The following is a 21,647-nucleotide window of genomic DNA, read 5'->3' on the forward strand; positions in this document are numbered from 1 at the left end:
AAGTTAATATGAACCAAAATTCTAGACATAGAAAACATGCTTAATAAATGCTTGATAAGTGAATACATAGTGTACTGTATCTCCTTTTTAAATAATGCACTTATTTGAGGATTTTTTTTTTCATTCAGGATAAAAGTAAAACAGTAATTTAAACATATATAAAATAATTGAATTACAGAATGATAGTCAAATATGATGATGTTTGGAGAAAAAAGTAAAGGCTCTACCTACCTTGTCCAGTTTGACACCTTCGACCACTTTCAAAAGAAAAGAGATTCGAATCATAACCATAGCGTCGGAGGCAGAGGTAGTGCCATTTTACCGAGTCACGTTTGCGAGTGTATAAAATTAGTTCTGTGTCTGTAAGTTCCATTATGCCAGAACCTAACTCATTTCCATCATCATCCACATTAATGACCTAAAAAAAAAAGTTTAATTAGTGCTAACTTAATGCTCCCTCTCAACAGTCATGCACATATTTCACTAATTTCAGGAAAATGTACTATTGCTGATTGGTTCAGTTATTGTTATTTCATTCAACAACCAATGTTTTTGTATGGCATGGATTATGTAGCAGGGCAATACCTGGTTCATATCCCCAAAGAACTCACATTCCCACTGAGGAGGTAAGATACACAAAGACAAAGTCGATATCACAGAACTGTAAATGCTTAACTAACCTAACAAATGAGTACAACAGACACTGCAAAATGCAGGAACTGTAGCCAAGGGTTGCTGGAGAAGCCTTCACATATGAAGAGAAGGGACTTTAGCTAGGTTATGGGTATAAATAAGTTTGCATGCATGCATGCTCAGTCACTAAGTTGTGTCTAACTCTTTGCAGCCCCATGGATAGTATTAATAGCCCACCAAGCTCCTCTGTCCATGGGATTTCCCAAGCAAGAAGGAAATAAAGAGGGTGACTTGGTTGGTCAGGACTTAAGGGGCGCACCCTGAAGATACAGTGCTATAGCAGAGACAAGGTACATTTCAGAGAGATCAAGATAGGACTGGCACTGAGTTCTTGTCAGGGAAGGCCTTGCACTGCTGAGTTTCAGAAAATGGCCAGAGACTTTAAAGAACAGATAACACTTAGGGAGAATTTACTATACTCCTGGGTTGGGCAAAGTGCTTTACTTGTATTTTGTCATTGAATACCAATCCTAAACTGCAGGTAATACTATTGTCTCCATCGCATACAAATGAACAAAGACTTGGTGACAATGTAACTTGTCAAAGGTCACAAAGCTATGAAGCAAGAGGGTTGTGATTTACACTGAGGTTTGTGTGATCCAGAGGCTGATTTATAGCAGACTGAGATCAGAATATGAGAGGCATTAATGGCTGTGGATGAGTAAGGAATGGAGCACTCAGTGTCTAAGTAACAGAACACCACTCAAGTTTCAGAATAATGAAAGAGGAAGATAAATCTGATGTCAACTGCAGGATGGATCACAGAGGTGACTGGAGGTAGAGTTCAGTTACGAAATTATCCAGGCATTAAACAATGACTGGGAACTAGTGACAGGAGTGAAGAGGCACCTATAAAATGGCGTTTTAAAGACAATATTATCAGGTCATTTCAAAGAGGGCTGATGGGACCAAATCCAGGGGCTCTTATCACTGTGACCAAAGATTGAGTTCTCCAGAGGGTGTAACAGTCACTCAATAGTGCTGTGTTTTCCTGACGGAGATATAAGATTTAGCCACTCATATCCATGACTGATGATATAGGAAGGTAATAAATGTAAATGTCTTCCAAGTTGGGGGAAAAAAAAGGAGAGTGTTATCAGAATTGTGTTGTTCTAATTGGATATGGAAGACCAAAGGAAAAAAGGATTTCACACTGTCAGTAAAAAATGTTGTCCTTGTTGGTTAAAACAAGAAAAGGCAGAATGAACAAAAAGGAAAATAAAGAGAGTCTGAAGACACCAGTGAGGAAATAAGATGTGTTAAGTGAAGTAAAAGAAAAGCATCCAGGTAGGCAGCAAGAGCTACAACTCATCCAGTTTTTACTGACCTTAAACTTGTTCCGATGGTTATCTGGGACAGTGTCTTTATCTGGACAGCTACAACAGCTACCCATGGCTTCTTCAGAAGACCATGTGAGCACTACATGAAAGATAATTTGCAAAAAATTATTAGATATACAAATCACAAAACAGAAAAAGACTCTAGAAATCACCTAACATTAGCCCTGTATTATTTTAATGAGGAAAAATAAGCCCAGGAAGGTAAATGGTTAGAGCTAGACTTCACACAACTAGCTGGAGAATTTTATTCAGCATCAACAAGAATAGTTTTGTGAGGCAAACTTCACAGAAGCCTCAAATTTAGTTTGCAAACGTCTGCCTATTTTAAAACTATCTAAAAGAAACCAATTTAAGGTTTCATACATAACACTATTATACTTAAGTCATTCATGGAATTAACCCTTTATGGCTTACTAGGATTGCATGTCTATCTTCATTAATAAATTTCCAAAAGGATGATAGACTTCTGGCTTGGCAAGTATTTTGATTCATACTATGCACTGTAGTATTCTTTATGGATCCCTCCAAACAAAACTGATTAATAAGACACAAAAACAAATCTGGAATAAGAGGGAAAGACATCTCAAAATTCAAACTAACACAGAGTCAAAACTCTAAGTGTGTCTATCAAATCTTTTCCCACAGAGGGTAAGAGATAAGTGGTTATAGTTATGTTAAGTGTTCAAGAACACTCCAAGTGAACAAAGGAAACTTCACTTAAAACAAGGGAAAGAATCAGAATGGATGTGAAAGTATTTGAAAAAAGGGGAAGGGAAGGAAGCATAAGAAGTTACTAAACATTAAAAATACAAATCTGATTAAAGCTTGTCTGTCTTCAGCAGATCTTTACTACCTTCAGGAAAAAAAATGCAAAAGCTCAAAAAGTCCTTAACATTATGGTCCTTGTCTACAAATCCAGTCTAACCTCTCACTCCTTTCTGCTTCAAGCCCCACCCAGTCATACCAAACAGTTTCCCTAGAGCATCTTATTTCCTCACACCTTTCCATGCTGCTCCTTCCTCAAGATTCAACTCAGAAGACAGTGCCTTCAGGAAGCCTTTTCTGACTCCAATCAACTGGGCAAGTTATATTCCTTATGTATCCCCAAAGCACCCTGAGCTTCCCAGTATCACAGCCTCTTTCACACTGTTTACTTAGTAGAAATTGTGATGGACTGTTTACTTATCTATCTTCTTCCCTCCACTTTGAGCTCCTTTCCAGTAAGGATGGAATTTATTCATTCCTGCTTTCCCTGTGCCTTACATAATAACTAGCACACAGTAGACGCTCCAAGTCTCTTGTAAGCTAAATGAACCGCACTAAAGGAAGATAAAGAATGTTGGCAGGTATAAGGATTAAACAGATTAAAAAAAAAAGTATACTACTGTATAAACCAAAAGAAATGATAAATAAAATAGTAAAGTTAAGATTCATATTTTGTGGTGTCCTCACACTGGTCAGAATGGCCATCATTAAAAAGTCTAAAAAAATAAAGAAGATGTGGAGAAAAGGGAATCCAACTACCCTGTTGGTGGGAATGTAAGATAGGGCAGCCACTAGGAAAAACAGTATGGAAGTTCTTTAAAAAAAAATGAAAAATACAATTGCCATATGATCCAGCAATCCTACTCCTGGGCAAAAATATCTAGAGAAAACTCCAATTTGAAAAGATACATGCACCCCAATAATCATAACAGCACTATTTGCAACAGCCAGGACATGGAAGCATGCTTAATGTCCATTTAATGATAAATGGATCAAGATGTGGTATATACACCTTAAAGTGAAAGTCGCTCAGTCAGCTCCGACTCTTTGCAACCCCAAGGACTATATAATCCATGGAATTCTCCAGGCCAGAATACTTGAGTGGGTAGCCGTTCCCTTCTCCAGGGAATGTTCCCAACCCAGAAATCAAACCCAGGTCTCCCCCATTGTACAATGGAATACTAAGTAAGTAGGTGTTAGTCGCTCAGTCGTGCCCGATCCTTTGCGACCCCATGGACTGCAGCCCACCAGGCTCCTCTGTCCATGAGATTTTCCAGGCAAGGATACTGGAGTGTGTTGCCATTTCCTTCTCCAGGGGATCTTCCCAACCCAGGGATCGAACCTAGGTCTTCTGCACTTCAGGCAGATTCTTTACCGACTGAGCTACAAGGGAAGCCCTACTCAGCCATAAAAAAGAATGAAATCTGGCCATTGCAGCAACATGGATGGACCTAGAGATCACTTACTTACTAAGTGAAGTAAGTCAAACAGAGAAAGATAAATAACACATGACATATCACTTATATGTGGAAACTAAAATGTGACACAAATGAACTTTTTACAAAATAGAAATAGGCTCACATACATAGAAAACAAACCTATGGTTACCAAAGGGCAAAGGGGGTGGAGAGAGGGATAAATTAGAGGAGGTTTGGAATTAGCAGATACAAATTATTATATATAAAATAGATAAAACAACAATAACAAGGTCCTACTGTATAGAACAGAACTATATTCATTATCTTGTAATAACCTATAATAAGGAAGAGAACCTGAAAAAGAATATATATATAAATAAATAATATTTATATAATGTTTACATATATATAAACTGAGTCACTTTGCTGTACACCACAAACTAACACAACATTGTAAATCAACTATAATTCAATTAAAAATGTAAATAAATTTATATAGGGAAAATGTGTGCTGCTGCTAAGTTGCTTCAGTCGTGTCCGACTCTGTGTGACCCTACAGACGGCAGCCCACCAGGCTCCGCCATCCCTGGGATTCTCCAGGCAAGAACACTGGAGTGGGTTGCCATTTCCTTCTCCAGTGCATGAAAGGGAAAAGTGAAAGTGAAGTCGCTCAGTCGTGTCCGACTCTTAGCGACCCCATGGACTGCAGCCCACCAGGCTCCTCTGTCCATGGGATTTTCCAGGCAAGAGTACTGGAGTGGGGTGCCATTGCCTTCTCCGGAAAATGTGTGATGATGTAATAAATAAAAAATCTTGTTACATAAAGGGAAAAAAAAAGAGACTCATATTTGGTATCTTGTAACTAATATGCCAGCTAAGTATCATGGTGTAAAGATGACAGTCAATCGTGTACCTCTCAAGAGTCATGAGTCTAAAGGGAAAGACAGAGCTGTCAACAGATAATGCATTATGATAAACCTTATATTAGATTATAAGAAGAGTTCTGTGGACACAGAAAGAAGCAACTAACTTTCTGGATTAGGAAGGGAAGGAAGCAGCATTTGAGCTGTTACTTTAAAAGGTGAGCAGAAACAGTGTGCTAGGCAAAACACAGAAACAGGCACTAGATAAAAAAGTAGATGTAAAGATAAAGGTCATGAAAAGTGGTGCTACACTCAGGGGAAAGTGAGGGATCCAGTACAACTAGAGTGCAGGGTAGGCTGAAATACAGGCAGGAGCCAAACTATACATCCTGAACAACAACCTAGGGGGGAGCCAAACTATACATCCTGAACAACAACCTAGGGGTCTGGGATGCCAACTAACTAACTTGAAGCTCACTGCCTCCAATGCCCCTGCAGTCAGATGGACATGACTCCATCATGGCACTTATCATATTCTACTGTAATGTTAGCTGTCTCACTGGCCACTTCATGGTGATCTCCATGAAGAGAGGAACCTTGTCTTCTGAATTTTCTAGGGTACTAAGCATACTGTTTGACACAGCAGATAATTATTTCATAAAAGTTTAATTTTTAAAAATCAAATCATTAAGTGTTTGGGACTTCCCTGGCAGTCATACTCCCACTGCAGGGGGCATGGGTTCAATCCTTAGTTAGAGAACAAAGATCCCACATGCCAGACAGCACAACGGAAAAAAAAAAAAAAAATTAGTGTTTAATAAATTAGGAGGAGGCCAAAAGAATATTTTTCAAAAAATTTTAAAGCAGAGAGATGACAGAAACAAAAAAACAAAAGTCTTCTTGAAATTGCTTATCCATACTCACCACTAACTTCTCAAGAATACAAAGAGCTAAATGATTACTACAGTGTAGCTTTTGCTTGAATAAAAAAGTCTCAAATGAATAGTTTTCAACTATTTCTCAAAATGAGTAGAAAAACCATTCTTCCACTTGACATCTTCATAGGCTACCTGTTCAGGCAGCACCTCTGATTCTGTCAGGGATGTATGAATGGTGGTACAATCTACTTGGGGACTCTATCCACATTGAGTGTTTCAGTTCAGTGCAAAAACAACTAAAGAAAAGCCTAACGTGTGACACGAAATCCTTGTATGCCATTGCGAAGAGAACGAATTTCATCCTACACAAGATAGAAAGCCACTTAAGTATTTTAAGCAGAAAGTGAAGTGGTCAGGACTTCATTTTAGATACCTTCATCTGCAAGGTAACATTTTAAGTGAGAGTTTAGCTCAGAGGAAGGGAAAGCCAGTTAGAGACTATTGAAAACTGGATTGCCAAAGACTTAAAACTGGAGCAGCAACAGTAGGAAAGATGAAAATGATGAATTTTAAAATATTTAGGAAATCAAGTCAGCAGCATTGAGTGTCCAGCTAGGTATACAGGAAGTAAGAGGCAGTTTTCAGTGCAGATGAAGGGTGCTGGTTCCATTATCTGAAATAGGAAAAATCTTTTCAGGTCTTCAAGAGGAAGTGATGGTGGTTAGTTCAGTTTTAGACATGTTAAACTATGATTCCCAGAGAACAACCAAATGGAGACATGTAATAGAGTTAAGTACATCAGAATGGGCTTGAAGGAAGAGGTAAAATATTGGGACACATGGTATCAGAAGATCCTGCTCAAAAACAGGATAAAGAGCAGTCTGGGGAAGCTGAAATTCTGGGGAACACGAATGTGTAAATACTAGAGAAAAACAAGTGAAGGAGAAGAAAAACAATCAGAATGGTACAAACTAAGAAAAGAAAGTGTCAAGAAGGAGGGTCCTCTCCATGATGGAGTATTAGGTAGAAGCAGAAGCCATTAGGCAGTGAGCAAATGGAGGATGAGGAGTAGTCCTCCAGAGAATAGAAAAGGGTCTTTTAAGAACACAGTGAGAAAGGAAAGCCTCAAGTGACAGGGTATGGTTGGACATGGTTTCAAAAGAAAATACATTTCTTGAGTTATTTATTGTTTTCAGATGACACAGGTTTATGCAGATTTGTAATCAGTCTGTCAGTAAAGTTTAAAGAATATAGGAAAAACCAAAGAAAAGAGACAGCCAGAGGAGGGATCAGGACAAGCAGAGAGACAAAACTAGAGCTGAGTTCTGGGACCCAGACCTGAAAGCGTGCCCAGAGGAGAAGGAATGGCTTGTGCTCTGAGTAGATGTGAAAGTCACTCAGTTGTGTCCAACTCTTGGTGACCCCACGGACTATGCAGTCCATGGAATTCTCCAGGCCAGAATACTGGAGTGGGTAGCCGTTCCCTCCTCCAGGGGATCTTCCCAACTCAGGGACTGAACCCAGGTCTCCCGCATTGCTGGCGGATTCTTTACCAGCTGAGCCACCAAGGAAGCCCTCTGAGGAGAGAGGGCAGAAAAGAAAGATGAATGGAACATATCAGAGAAGCTGAAACAGATAATACACATCATCTTACATTCCTTTTGTAAAATAGAAGGCAAGTTTGCAGAATGAGGGACTTGAGGAGAATGGTAGGATTTTTCACTGAGGAGCTACGCAAGAAAGGCAGCAGGATTACTAAGCAGGCTATGCTGAGATTGAGCAGAAGCTGGAGAGTAAGATTATATTATTTTTCTAGCTGTACTCAGCAGTCCAGAGGGTAGACAGTTCAACTGACCTGGGTCAGAGGGCAAGACGACAAAGAAATGAAAGGATACTGGCAATATAGAGGTTTGAAGTGATGGGCCAACAGGTCTGCTCAGGAAAGAAGCAAAGAAAGAAGAGGGCTGATGAAACAGGAGAAAATAGAGGGAGGCAAAAAGGAACAGGAGGCCTCAGTATGGTTAAAAAATAGGCTTAGTATGAGTGAGAGTGTGAAACAGCTGGACAGGCCATTCTGGTCAATCTTCCAACACAGAAGGAGACTTTTTTTAATGCAGAGTTTTCACCTACGTCTCTAACTCCTCCTCCTGAAGCACAAACTCCCAGGTAGGGGTAAAAACAAGACACTAGATATTCTACATCTATGACAATCAGATTAATACTTGGAGACAATCTGAGTTACCTAAGACCTACTAATATGCATGAATACTGTAAACACTTGATGAGAAACCACATGATCTCGTAAACTCATTCAAGTTTATAACTCCACAAAAACACAAATAGATGTACTGTACTCCCTCTAAAGGTAGCCTCTGTTTGGGAAGACTAGCATTGCAGCAACTGTGTCAGACATTTAAATTAGTAAACACTATCTTCTTAAAGTCAATTGTCCTTATTTTGAGGTCTGGGAGGTAACAAGGTAGTTTTTTAATCACTCAGTTGTGTCTGACTCTTTGCGAGCCCATGGACTGTAGCCCACCAGGCTCCTCTGCCCATGGGATTCTCCAGGGAAGAACTGGAGTGAATTACCATTCTTTTCTCCTGGGGATCTTTTTGACCCAGGGACTGAACCCAGGTCGCCTGCATTGTAGGCTGATTCTTTACCATCTGAGCTACCAGAGAAACCCAAAGTGGTATCAGGAGGCAAAATAATTGCATTCAAAATACCATTATTAAAATCTCCAGTTTAAAAAAATACAATTTGTGGACTTAATGATTTTTTAACAAGTAAACTTCAACTTACCTAGATCTGGCCATTAATATTTTTAGCCTCTGCTGCAGCATCAGGAGTTTAATCATACTTCAAAACACCATGTTTTCTTTGTTTGCTGACTTAACCTAGAATTAACAAGAAAAAGTCAAGAATTTGTTATTTTTTTAAAGACAGTTTTTCTTATGAGACTTCTGGCAGCACTGTTAGTTCAGTAAATCTATTTTAACAAACCAAAAAGTCTAAATTTTTATTAAAATGTAGTATTTTAAAAATTAATATAATGTCTACATGGTACCAATTAACACAGCCTTTTCGAAAGAACAGTAAAAATGCAGTAGCTTTAAAAGCCCATTTTAGCCAATGGCAGGCTAATTCTCCATCTCCAGTCACATCTCTTAAACCTCACTGTCACTCCTCCTCCCAGAGTTGCCTCTAGAATCCACGCTCTGTATCTTCCTAATCCACAAGAGCCCCCAGAATAAAATCAGAAGTGTCAGTCATCAGAAAATAGTATCAACAAGCACGCCACAGAGCCTCGGGATAATGACATAAATTATAGCAATAAATTACAATCTAGAGTTTCAAGAGATTACAATATACTTTTGAAAAATTTCTGGTTAATTTATTCACTTTTTACAACACATAAAAAAAAATCAAATTCAAACGAGCACTAGCATTTACTGAATAGCTATACTATACTAGGCATTATGTTAGGGGTTTTACAAAGCCTCATTTTAATCTATATATTAACAAGTATGACTAATACCCAAAACGAACATTTCCAAAACCATGAACCCACACACAAACAAAATTTTTCATGCTGGACTTCTAACCTATACATAAAATTAGTGGCTCAGCTAGGAGTTTGCTCACTTGTGAGCTGCTGCTACACCCCACATTAGGGTGGGCTGCAACCAACTACCTTTTCCTTAGCAGTTTTTTTCCCCCTCCAGAAGTTTAACATACATCATGCTTTACCTCTAGCTTATAAAACTGTCCAGCTAATTCTACCATAAATCGTTCCTCTTATGTGATGTTTGTCCAGCTCTCTCTTTTAAGAGATTTTAGCCAATTAACTAAGAAAAAAAAATCTCTCTTCTTTTTATTTGATCCACTCATAAGCATCCTGCAACCCCTAACCTGAAAAGAGTTTATTCATAGTAAGCATGATTAAGAGATATATCCCAGTATCAAGGAAAAGCTGTAAGTTCTAAAATGAAGTTAAACATACAAAAGAACCAGTGTGCAAATCTATAAAGCTCTTGATAATATTAAAAATCCTCTATGAGAAACTCTGGAAAATTTATATTCTCACCTTCAGATCTTTTTTCTTTTATTTCTAATTTTTAAAATTTTGGGAAAATACACATAACATAAAATTTACCATCTTACCCATTTTTAAGGGTACAGTTTAGTAGTGTTAAATATATATTCAATACTGTACAACCAATCTCAAGAACTCTGAAACTTTACAGCCATTAAAAAACAACTCATTTCCCCTCCACCCAAACACTAGCAACCACCAATCTACCTTCTGTTTTCATGAGTCTGACTAAACACTGCGTATAAGTAAGATTGTACAGTTCAGTTCAGTCGCTCAGTCGTGTCCGACTCTTTGTGAGCCCACGGAGTGCAGCACGCCAGGCTTTACCTGTCCTTCATATCTCCAGGGTTTGCTCAAACTTATATCCATTGGCATGACATGAGATTGTACAGTATTATCTTTTTTGTGCCTGCCTTGTCTCACTTAGCATAATGTCTTCACGGTTCATCCATGCTGTAATACCTGTCAGAGTTTTTTTCCTTTTTTTTTTTTTTTAAACTTTTTATTTTGTGTTGAGGTATAGCCGATTAACAATGCTATGATAGTTTCACGTAAACTGAAAAAGGACTCAGCTATACATATACATGCATTCTTGCTCCCCTAAACTCCACTCCCATCCAGGCTGCCACATACCACTAATCAGAGTACTTTGTGCTATACAGTATCTCCTTATTGGTTACCCATTTTAAATACAGCAGGGTGTACAAGTCCATTCCAAACTCCTTAACTATCCCTTCCTCCCAGCAGCTGTAAGTTTATTCTCTAAGTCTGTGAGTCTGTTTCTGTTTTGTAACTAAGTTCATTTATATCATTTCTTTTTGGATCACACATATCAGGGATGTCAAAGAATATTTCTCGTTCTCTGTCTTACTTCACTCAGTACGACAATCTCAAGGTCCACCCATGTTGCTGCAAATGGCATCATTTCATTCTGTTTTACCAATCTTCATCCACTGCTCTGTCGATGCACATTTAGGTTGCTTCTATGTCCTGGCTATTGTTAATAGTGCTGCAATGAACACTGGGATGCATGTGTCTTTTTGAATTCTTTTCTCATGGTATGTGTCCAGTAGTGGGACTGCTAGGTCACATGGCAGTTCTATTTTTAGTTTAAGGAACCTCCATACTGTTCTCCATAGTATCTGCACCAATTTACATTCCTACCAACAGTGTAGGAGGGTTCCCCTCCCCCCACAACCTCTAGCATGCATTGTTTGTGGATTTTTTGATGACAGCCATTCTGGCTTGTGTGAAGTGATATCTCACTGTAGTTCTGATTTGCATTTCTTTAATAATGAGCAATACTGAACATCTTTTCACATGCCTCTTGGTCATCTTTATGTCTTCTTTGGAGAAATGTCTGTCTAGATCTTCTGCCCAGAATTCCTTTCAAAGACTGACTAATATTTCACTGAATAAAAACTTGCTAATTCATCCATCGATGGACATTTATCTACCATCTGGCTATTGTGAATAATGGTGCTATGAACATGGATGCACAAATATCTCTTCAAGACCCTGCTTTCAATTATTTTGGATACATACCCAGAAGTGGTACTGCTGGATCATACAGTATTTCTATTTTAATTTTTTGAGAAACTTACATACTGCTCTCCACAGTATATCTTTAGAGAAATGTCTATTCAAGTCCTTTAACCATTTTTTAATCAGGCTGTCTGTTCTTTTTGTTGACTTTTAGTATAAGTTCTCTATATATTCAGGATATTAACCCCTTATAAAATATATGATTTGCAAATATTTTCTCACATTCTTTGGGTTGTCTTTTTCACTCTGTCATATATTGTTTGAGGTAACAAATTTATTTCTCATTAAGTCCAGTTTGTCTACTTTTGCTTTGGTGCCCATGCTTTTGGTGTCATATTCAGGAAAGCACTGTCGAAACCAACGTCATGAAGCTTTTGCCGTATGTTGTCTTCTAAGAATCTCATTGTTTTATGTCTTACATTTAGGTCTTTGATCCAGTTTGACTTAATGTTTGTATATGGTGTTAGGTAAAGGTCCAAGTTCATTCTTTTGCATGTGGCTATTCAATTGTCCCAGAAGCATTTGTTGAAGACTCGTTTCCCCACTGAATGGTCTTAGTACGCTTTTCAAAACTTATTTGACCAGACGTAGGAGGGTTTATTTCTGGGTTTTCTATTCTATTCCACTGGTCTATGTCTGTATTTATGCCAGTACCACACTCTTTTTACTATGTGGCTTTGTAATAAGTTTAGAAATCAAGAAGTATGAGTCATCCAGTTTTAAGATTGTTTTGGCTATACAGGGTTCCAAGATTCCATATGAATTTCAGGATAGGCTTTCCTATTTTGGGGGGAAAAATCATTGGCATTTTGACAGGGATTGCACTGAATCTGTAAATCTCTTTGGATAGGACTGATGTTTTAACAATATTTTGTCCTCTAATCCATGAATATGGGATGTGTTTTTATGTCCTCTGTAAGCAGTATTCTGTAGTTTTGTGTGTTTTACCTCCTTGGTTAATTCCTGAGTATCCTATTTCTTTTGATGCCACTGTAAAAAGAACTGTTTTTGTAATTTCTTTTTCAGATTATTCACTGCAAATGTATAGAAATGCAACTAATGTTTACATGTTGACTTTGTACCCTGAATTCATTAGTTCTGAAAGTACTCTTTGTGTGGAATCCTTAGGGTTTTCCACATACAAGATCATCTCACCTGCAAACAGAGATTGTTTTACTTCTTTTCTCTCAACTTGGATGACTTTGCTCTGGCTAGAACTTCCAATACTATGTTAAATAAAAGTTATGAGAGTGGGCATCATTGCTTAGTTCCTGATCTTGAGGGAAAAGCTTTCAGTCTTTTACTATTGAGAATGATGTCTGCTGTGGATTTTTCATATATAGCTTTCATTATGTTGAGGTGGTTTCCTTCTATTCCTAGTTTTTTTAATGCTTTTATATGAAAAGGTGCTGAATTTTGTCAAGTGCTTTCTTTGCATTAATTGAGATATTTTTTTTCCTTCATTCCGTTAATGTAGTGCATTATGTTGTACCATCCTTGCATTCCAAGAATAAATCCCACTTTGACATGGTATACAATCCTTTTATTATGTGACTGAATTTAGTTTCCTAGCATCTTGTTGGAGATTTCTCAATGTTTACAAGAGATACTGACCTGTAGTTTTCTTGTAATATCTTCATCTGGAATTGTTATCAGGTTAACACTGGCCTCACAGAATGAATTGCACAGTGTTCTCTCCTTTTCAATATTTTGGAAAAGTTTGAGGACAGACAGTAGTTCTTTAACTGGTAGACTTCACTGGTGGAGCCAGGGCTTTTCTACGCAAGAGATTTTTTTTATTATTACTGATTCAATCTCCTTACATTATAGGTCTATTCAGATTTTTCTATTTCTTTGTGATTTAGCCTTGGTAGGTTTTGTATTTCTAGGAATTTGTCCTGTTCATCTAGTTTCTTCAATTTGTTGGCATACAATTGTTCATATTACTGTCATAATCCTTTTTATTTCAGTATAATTGACAGTGATGTCATCAGTTTCACTTCTGGTTTTAGTAATCTGAGTCTTTCCTCCTTTTTTCTTAGCCCATCCAGACAAAAACTTGTCTATTTTGTTGATGTTTTAAAAAACCAAACTTTTGGTTCACAGACTTTGTTTTTCTATTCTCTATCACATTTCTCTCTCCTTTACTCTTTATTATTTCCTTTCTTCTGCTAGTTTTGGTTTCAGTTTGCTCTTTTTCTATTTCCTTAAGCTATAAAGCTATAGATCTTTTTATATTTTAACATAAGCATTTATAACTACCCAAATCCCTCTTAGCACTGCTTCCATTGTGTCCTTAAGTGTTGGCGTATTATGTTTTCATCTTCTTTTGCCTCTAAGTATTTTCTAATTTCCTTTGTGATTTCTTCTTTGATTTGTTGTTTAAAAGTACATTGTTTAATTCCCACAATTTTGTGAATTTCCAGTTTTCTTTCTGTCATTGATTTCTAACTTCATCCTCTTCTAACTGAAGATGATACTTTGTATGATATTTATCTTTGAAAATCTTTTGAGACTTAATTTGTGGCCTAACATCACAGTCTACCCTGGAAAATGTTCCATGTATTCTTGCCCTATTGAACATTTTATCACTATATAATATATTCATCTCTTTTAACTTTTTAAAACTTAAAGTCTAGTTTGTTTCATATTAGTACATCCACACCTGCCCTTCTTTTGGTTACTAATTGCATGTAATATCTTTTCCATTTTTGCAATTTTTTGTCACTGAATCTCACGAGTCTCTTATAGACAGCATATAGTTGGATCATGTTTTTATCTATTCTGCCAATCTGTCTTTTAACACTGATAAGGAGAGCTTTGTTATTGCTGCTGTTTAGTCACTAAGTCATGTCCACGACTCTTTTGCGACCCCATGGACCGTAGCCTGTCACACTCCTCTGTCCATGGGATTTCCTAGGCAAGAATATAGAGTGGGTTACCATTTTCTTTTCCAGGGGATCTACCCAACCCAGGGATCAAACTCGTGGCTCCTGGACTGGCAGCTGGATTCTTTACTGCTGAACTGCCAGGTATTACTTCTATCATATTACTGTTTGCTTTCTATATGCTTTAAGCTTCTTTGTGTTAAGCTGTAGTAAAATGTTTAAATGCCTTTCTCAGTTCCTTCTGTGTATATTCTATGGCTATTTTCTTTGTGGTGACCATGGGGAGTACATTTAACACATTAAAGGTATAACAGTTCTACTTGAATTTACAGCAGCTTAACTTCAATAACACACAAAAACTCTACTCCATTACAACTCAATCCCCACTCCTTTCAGTACTGATGTCACAAAATTACATCTTTATATACCATGTGCCCCAAAATGTAAACTAATAATTAAATGCATTAATCTCTTAAATTACATAGAAAATAATTACAAACCAAAGATAAAACAATATGAGCTTTTAGGCTAATAATTTTTTCCTTTAAATGTATTAATCTCTAAATCATGTAGAAAATAAAAAGTATGGTTATAAATCTTTGTTACAATAGAAGTAGCTTTTATAATTCCCTCTGTATTTACCTTCATTGAGATCTCTATTTCTCCTGACAACTTCAACTTGCTGTCTAGAGTCATTTTGTTTCACCTTGCAGAACTTCCTTGTGCATTTCTTGCAAAGCAGGTCTAGAGGTAATGAACTCCTTCAGCTTTTGTTTACTTGGGAATATCCTAATTTCTCACTCACTTTTGAAGGACAGTTTTGCTAGATAACAGGATTTTTGATGGGTAGACTTTTTTTTCTTTTGGCACTCTGAATATATCAGCCTACTCCCGTCTGGCCTCCACAGTTTCTGATGAGCTATCTGCTACTAATCTTACTGAGAATCCCTTGTAGTATGTGACAATTAAGTCTTCATCCTGCTGTTTTCAAGATTTCTGGCCTTTGTCTTTTGGAAGGTTGACTATAATGTGTCTTGTTCTATGTCTCTTTGACTTAATCTTTCTTGGAGTGCAATGAGCTCCTTGGATGTTTATGTTCATGTCTTTTATAAACTTTGGGACGTTTTCAACCATTATTTCTTCAAATGTTCTCTCTGCTCCTTTCTTTTTAGGACTTCCACAGAATGTACATTGGTCGGTCTGACAGTGTCCCACAGGTCCCTCAGGCTGTTTGTTTTTTTCCAATGTTTTCCTTGGGAATCTTAAATCTTTGTCTGCTGATTCTTTGTTCTGCCTGCTCACATCTGCCTTTGAATTTTTGTACTAAATTTTTCATCTTAGTTACTGTACTTTTCAGCTCCAGAATTTCATGATGCTGCAAATGGCATTATTTCATTCTTTTTATGGATGAACAGTATTCCACTGTATATATACATACGACATCTTCTTTATCCATTCATCTGTCAATGGACATTTAGGCTGCTTGTGTTTACTATAACATCTTTGTTATAGTAAACAGTGCTGCTATGAACATTGGGGTGCATATATCTTTTTGAAGTAGTTTTCTCTGGATATATGCCCAGGAATGGGATTGCTGGATCTTTTATGAGTGCCAGTCCTTTAAATTTTCTGGATATCACTTTAGTAGGTGGGGGAGGGACTTGCAACAATGAGGTATGTGCAACAACAATAGATGCTCATCTTTGTCTACATCTCTGTGACTAGAAGCAGCAATCTCTGACCCAGTTACAGATTGCTGATATTTGGAGAAGAGGGTACTTTTTGCCTACTCTGTCTCCAAAAGCTGTGTGAAAGCTGCATAAAGGTGGCAAAAGAGGATGGCTACAATTTTACATCTGAGCCCTTTCCTGGCAGCACAAGCCTTCAATAGTTCCATAGTTTCAAATCAGTTACTTCAGATTCTGCTATCTAGGTGGGAAGACAGATTCCTGATGCTTCCTACTCCAGCTTCCCAGAATCCTCTGTAGGGCTCTTCTTGGGGATCAATATTATTTAGCTTCACTGTTTTAAATTACTTTATTAGCAGTGCCAAATATTGTGACTTTTTTGCTTGCTTTTTTACTGCTTTTCAGTGCAAATATACAGCATATCAGTTGTAACAGGAATTAAATGACTTTTGTGCCTCATTTAAAAGGGTGTGCTGTGCTGTGTGCTGTGCTAAGTTGCTCCAGTCGTGTCCAGCCCTTCTTGACCCTACGGACTACTATGGCCCGCCAGTCTCCTCTGTCCATTGAATTCTCCAGGCAAGAATACTGGAGTGGTTGCCATGCCCTCCTCCAGGGGATCTTTCCGACTCAGAGATTGAACCCATGTCTCTACGTCTCCTGCATTGGCAGGCGGGTTCTTTACCACAAGCGCCACCTGGAAAGTCCATTTAAAAGGATATTTCCTGTAAAAAAAATACATTCTGAGTTCCAAACAAGTGATATAACACGGTACTCCTGGAATGAACACACTGAGTGGACAGAGGGTATCTTGCCTTTGACTTTGGAACATGAATGCCACAGATATCTTCTTTGGTTTCTTCTGACTAGCAGAAGGCTTAGAACTGAAAGGTGATTGGGAGGTAGTGAGCAGGAAGAAGTAGTATAGCCACTATATAGAGCTATAATCTTGTAACATGGATTTTTTTTATAGAACACACACACACATACATAATCAACTGTGAGTTTATACTCAAGGGAAATACAATGATTTTACCAGAAAAATTATCAAAGAGCTAAAAGCTACACTAAATACAATCAACTAACATGCTTTTTAAATAAACTGGTTTTAAAGTCTCTACTTTATACCAGACATAGATTCACTTGGATTATCTCAATCCATAGGACCACCCTGTGAGGTAGGCACTGCCATTTTTCTATGAAGCAAATAAAGAAACCAAGGCTTGAAGAGGCTAGGTAGCTTTGCCAAGGTTAACAACTGATAAGAGGAAAGGCCAGAATTAAATCCAGATCTGACTACAAAGTCCAGGTTCTAATTAATATATGTAAATAGCTTAAAATAGAGCTCAGCATATACTAGGCATGTAGTAAATGATAGCTTCTCAAATAATAACAATAATTTATTATTGTACGCCTTTGGCACTCAGTCAAAATTTCTATGCCTAAAATTTCTTATTCATAAGATTAGGACACCTATTTCACAAAGTTATTATGAAAACCAAATAAATTCTGGCTATAAAGACATTTAGAAAAATATACTGTGTTTAAAAAGACAGTCATTATTATATCACCGCTACATGTAAAATCCTGTCTCGTATCACAAAGGAGCCTTTTGCACTGTAGACACAAAAGCCCAGAATTTAAGCACCATCCTCGTAACAAAAGTTACAGTAATATCTTTAGTAAAGCTGTCTTAAATGATTTCAATATAAATTCTTGCAGAATGACAGGCAAAGAGAACACTGAACTGTATTCATTAGCATGATTATACATTTGTTGCTCAGGAAGATATATTTGCTCTCTAGGTTCACTAGCATGGAGGGTGAACTTGGCTTTTACTACACTAGTTATGTACAAATACAGCCATGACAGAATATCTACAGTTAGAAGCATAACAATATAACTATATTTTGGGCACAGCTAACTGCCATATTTATTGATAATTACATTAAGACAATCAAGAGAACAGCATTCAAAAACCGTATTCTTTGTGTCAGTGGTCTGGTTGATTGTTTTTAAACTACTGGGTAGGTCTTTTCTTGTTTTCATTTTTATTTATTTATTTTTATATTTATTTAATTATTTGGCTGTGCTGGGTCCTGGTTGCAGCATGCAGGATCTTTTACTTGTCACATGCGGGTTCTAGTTGAACCTGGGCTCCCTGCATTTGGGAGCACGAAGACTTTGCCACTGGACCACCAGGGAAGTCCCTCTTTTTTCCTGTACTGATATACCTTAGTTGTCTGTTTATTCTTAACATTGCTAAGGATCTTTTTTAAATTTACATTACTCTAATGAGGAGAAATTAAAAAAAAAAAAAGTTAAGGAAGGAAATTCTCAGTACATTCTGCTAGTCACTAAACCAGAGCCATTCTGTAAAAAGTAAGGATACATGCAACACAGTTTCCTTGGTTAGCTGAAATTTTAAAATACATATGTACACAGTAAAACAAAAAAGTACTCAAGTATTTTTAAGCATCTATCCATGAATATGGTGTATCTGCATAACTCTAAATTTTCTTCAGGTTTTTTATTCTATTAAGGGAAATATTGGTGAACCACTCCCTTTTTTAACTCTCAAAAAAGTCAACTGCATTACTTAAAAATCACTTCAATATCTGGTGTACTTTATTTTCTGGAAACTTCTTATGTTTAATCTAAATTCCTTGTATTGCAACTTAAACCAGATTCCTCTCATTTTAGTCTTCTCTGTAAGAGACAAGTAAAACCAGGATTATCAAAAAAGATGAAGTACATGCCTATACATATTTGAACAGCCAGAGATTTATTTTCCTAAGGATAAATCTAAAATATTAATAAAGTAACATTTATTTCTTTTAGACATAGTTTTTTAATTAAGCTAACAAAAAGTTACTTAGTAAATAAAAATGATTGTAAACTGCTATCAATAAAAATGAGTTCATTTTTCCATCTATACAATAAAGCATCAAACAAGTATTTTCTGAGCACCAATTCTCTTTGCCAGGCACTGAGTTAAATGTTAAAGAAATAAAGATGATATACACATTCCCTGATTCTAAGAAATTTACTATTTAGTGAGGGAGGCAGACAAGGAAAGCAATACAGGGTAGAGCTACATATCCATGCAACAGTGCCATGTGAACATTTAACTCAGAGCAGAAGGAAAGGCAGAAGTGATCATGGAGCCACTAAGTCAAGTCCCAAAAGAGAGATGGGCATTTGCTAGGGCAAGGGCAATCCAAATTAAGAAGACTGCATACTATTAGGTTAGTAAAAAGTAACTGCAGTTTTGCACTGCTGAAATTTGCCAGTTGCTATTAGAATACATTTTAAATAAATGTGATTATGGTACACATCATTCTAATGTGCATTTCTCACTTTATGTTTTGTTGTTAGTAACTTATCACATGCTATTTATTTTATATTTATTTTAGACTATGGAAATGATATTAAACAAAAAGCAAATTCAAGGGATTTTGTTATTCGAGTTCAGAATGGGTTGTAAAGCACTGCGGACAACTTGCAACATCAACAATGCATTTGGCTCAGGAACTGCTAACAAACATACAGCACAGTGGTGGTCCAAGAAGTTTTGCAAAGGAGACAAGCATAGTGGCCGGCCATCGGAAGTTGACAACCACCAATTGAGAGCCATTATCAAAGTTGATCCTCTTACAACTAAACGAGAAGTTGCTGAAGAACTCAATGTTGATCATTCTATAGTCATCTGGCATTTGAAGCAAATTGGAAAGGTGAAAAAGCTCAGTAAGTGAGTGTCTCGTGAGCTGACCAGAAATCAAAAAATAATAATAATCGTCATTTTAAAGTAAAAACTGCAATGCCTGCAGCCGGCATTGGTCAACTGAAAGGGCCCAATTCTTCACGACAACACCCAATCACACATCACACAACCAGCACTTCAAAAGTTGAACGAATTGGGCCTCCAAGTTTTGCCTCATCTACCATTATTCATCTGACCTCTCCTGCCAACGGACAACCATTTCTTTAAGCATCTTAACAACTCTTGCAGGGAAAATGCTTCCACAATAAACAGGATGCAGAAAATGTTTTCCAAGAGTTTGCCGAATCCCGAAACACGGATTTTTACACTACAGGAATAAATAAACTCATTTCTCATTGACAAAAATGTGTTGACTGTAATGGTTCCTATTTTGATTAATAAAGATGTGTTTGAGCCTAGTTATAATGATTTAAAATTCATGGTCCGAAACCGCAGTTACGTTTGCACCAACCTAATAAAGCACAGAAACCTAAAAGAACATGACAGCCTCCAAAAGCATATAGCTCCTTTTAGTTGGAATGTAGGGTATGCACTGGAAAATAATAGGAGACAGTCAGGAAGGTGGGCTCATGCCATTTCATGAAGTGCCAGTTTGTACTGCTGAGGACAATTCACATTTTCCCTTACAACCTTACAGATGCCACTAATGTTCGACCAAAATACTTTCCTATAGAAGAAAGTCTAGAAAAATACAGTGAGAATATCTAATTCCTAAGAATAAAATTAATGGTGTTCTACTATAATGCCTGAGGTCTAACCAGTAAGTCACAGCATCTATCTTTAAACATAAACATACTTCCAACAGTATCCAGACCTGCAATGAGTGTCACTGTAAGATCATGACCTCAACATCAGATTCTCCCCATTTCATTTCTGGAAAATGTTATCCACTTTAACACATTGAATTTGACAAAATCACTTTCAATCATGCATTTGGATTTAGGATAGAAATCCAAGAATCTGTATGTATATCTTTATCTACCATCCATATTACTATCAGTCAAGAATTTGTGTGTATGTCTGTGTGTTTACCAAATACTGAGAAAAAAGTACTAAAATGGCTTAAGATACAAAACACAACCTCTACCTTTAATAACACCAGTCATAATTCAATCCTGGAATCATCTATAATCTTGGAACATACTTAAACTCAAAAACAGTGGTGATGAAATTTACACAATTAAATCTAGGTGCCCATAATCTCTGCCCTAAGATGTGCAGGTTAGTAAAACAAAAGCAAATTGCACACCTACAGATGTGCAAACCCAGTACATGAGTCACACTCTGCCTTAGCTAATCCAATACTGTAATCAGTTCCAATGGCAACAATCCGAGCACCTTCAATCACAGGAAAATTATTATCAGCCTCAGGAACTCCCAAAGAAAGTCTTAGTTTAAGTCCTCTGTTGTAATACAAAAATATGTACCAGAAAATCAAACACTGTTGTCCAGCAACATCAAGGGGTGCAAAATCTGTTCGACAGATCACGTAGCTCTCTGCACTAAAAATACACAGACTGTACCACAGAAAGAATACACATGATTGAAAGGCAGCAGCAAAAAAAAGTATAGGCGTTCTCCAGAAAGTATTTATCATAACTCTGAAAACTGGGATGATTACATATATCAGATCTCATGGAGATGGTACATTCAATTTTCTGTGTTTATATCAGAATGCTGTGTTGGTGTTC

The 21,647-nt window shown here is 37.1% G+C and overlaps 1 protein-coding gene, 1 long non-coding RNA gene and 1 other non-coding gene across 6 annotated transcripts in view; 2 read left to right on the forward strand and 1 right to left on the reverse strand.

The window, feature by feature from the left end:
* FRS2 (fibroblast growth factor receptor substrate 2) overlaps window positions 1-21,647 on the reverse strand; it is a 104,921-nt gene that overhangs the window by 7,747 nt on the left and 75,527 nt on the right. For 2 of the 4 annotated variants that reach the window (XM_081589765.1, XM_081589766.1), the window contains 3 exons: window positions 8,761-8,855; window positions 2,021-2,112; window positions 232-418 (listed from right to left, as the gene is read on the reverse strand). In XM_081589765.1, coding sequence (XP_081445891.1) covers window positions 232-418; window positions 2,021-2,086 — 253 coding nt within the window. In that variant the 5' untranslated portion in view covers window positions 2,087-2,112; window positions 8,761-8,855. Of the gene's footprint in view, window positions 1-231; window positions 419-2,016; window positions 2,113-8,760; window positions 8,856-21,647 lie in introns of all 4 variants that reach the window. The other 2 variants (XM_081589767.1, XM_081589768.1) reach the window with 1 other exon arrangement.
* On the forward strand, window positions 1,575-1,701 carry LOC145504101 (small nucleolar RNA SNORA25). The gene has a single exon (XR_014052080.1). It is a non-coding gene; the product is annotated as a small nucleolar RNA SNORA25 (small nucleolar RNA).
* LOC145545370 (uncharacterized) lies at window positions 13,598-20,301 on the forward strand. Its single transcript, XR_014082028.1, has 2 exons — window positions 13,598-14,631; window positions 19,589-20,301. It is a non-coding gene; the product is annotated as an uncharacterized LOC145545370 (long non-coding RNA).

Source organism: Giraffa tippelskirchi, chromosome 4 (assembly GCF_054371585.1).
Source record: "Giraffa tippelskirchi isolate mGirTip1 chromosome 4, T2T-mGirTip1v1.2.pri, whole genome shotgun sequence".
NCBI classification, from domain to species: Eukaryota; Metazoa; Chordata; class Mammalia; order Artiodactyla; family Giraffidae; genus Giraffa; species Giraffa tippelskirchi.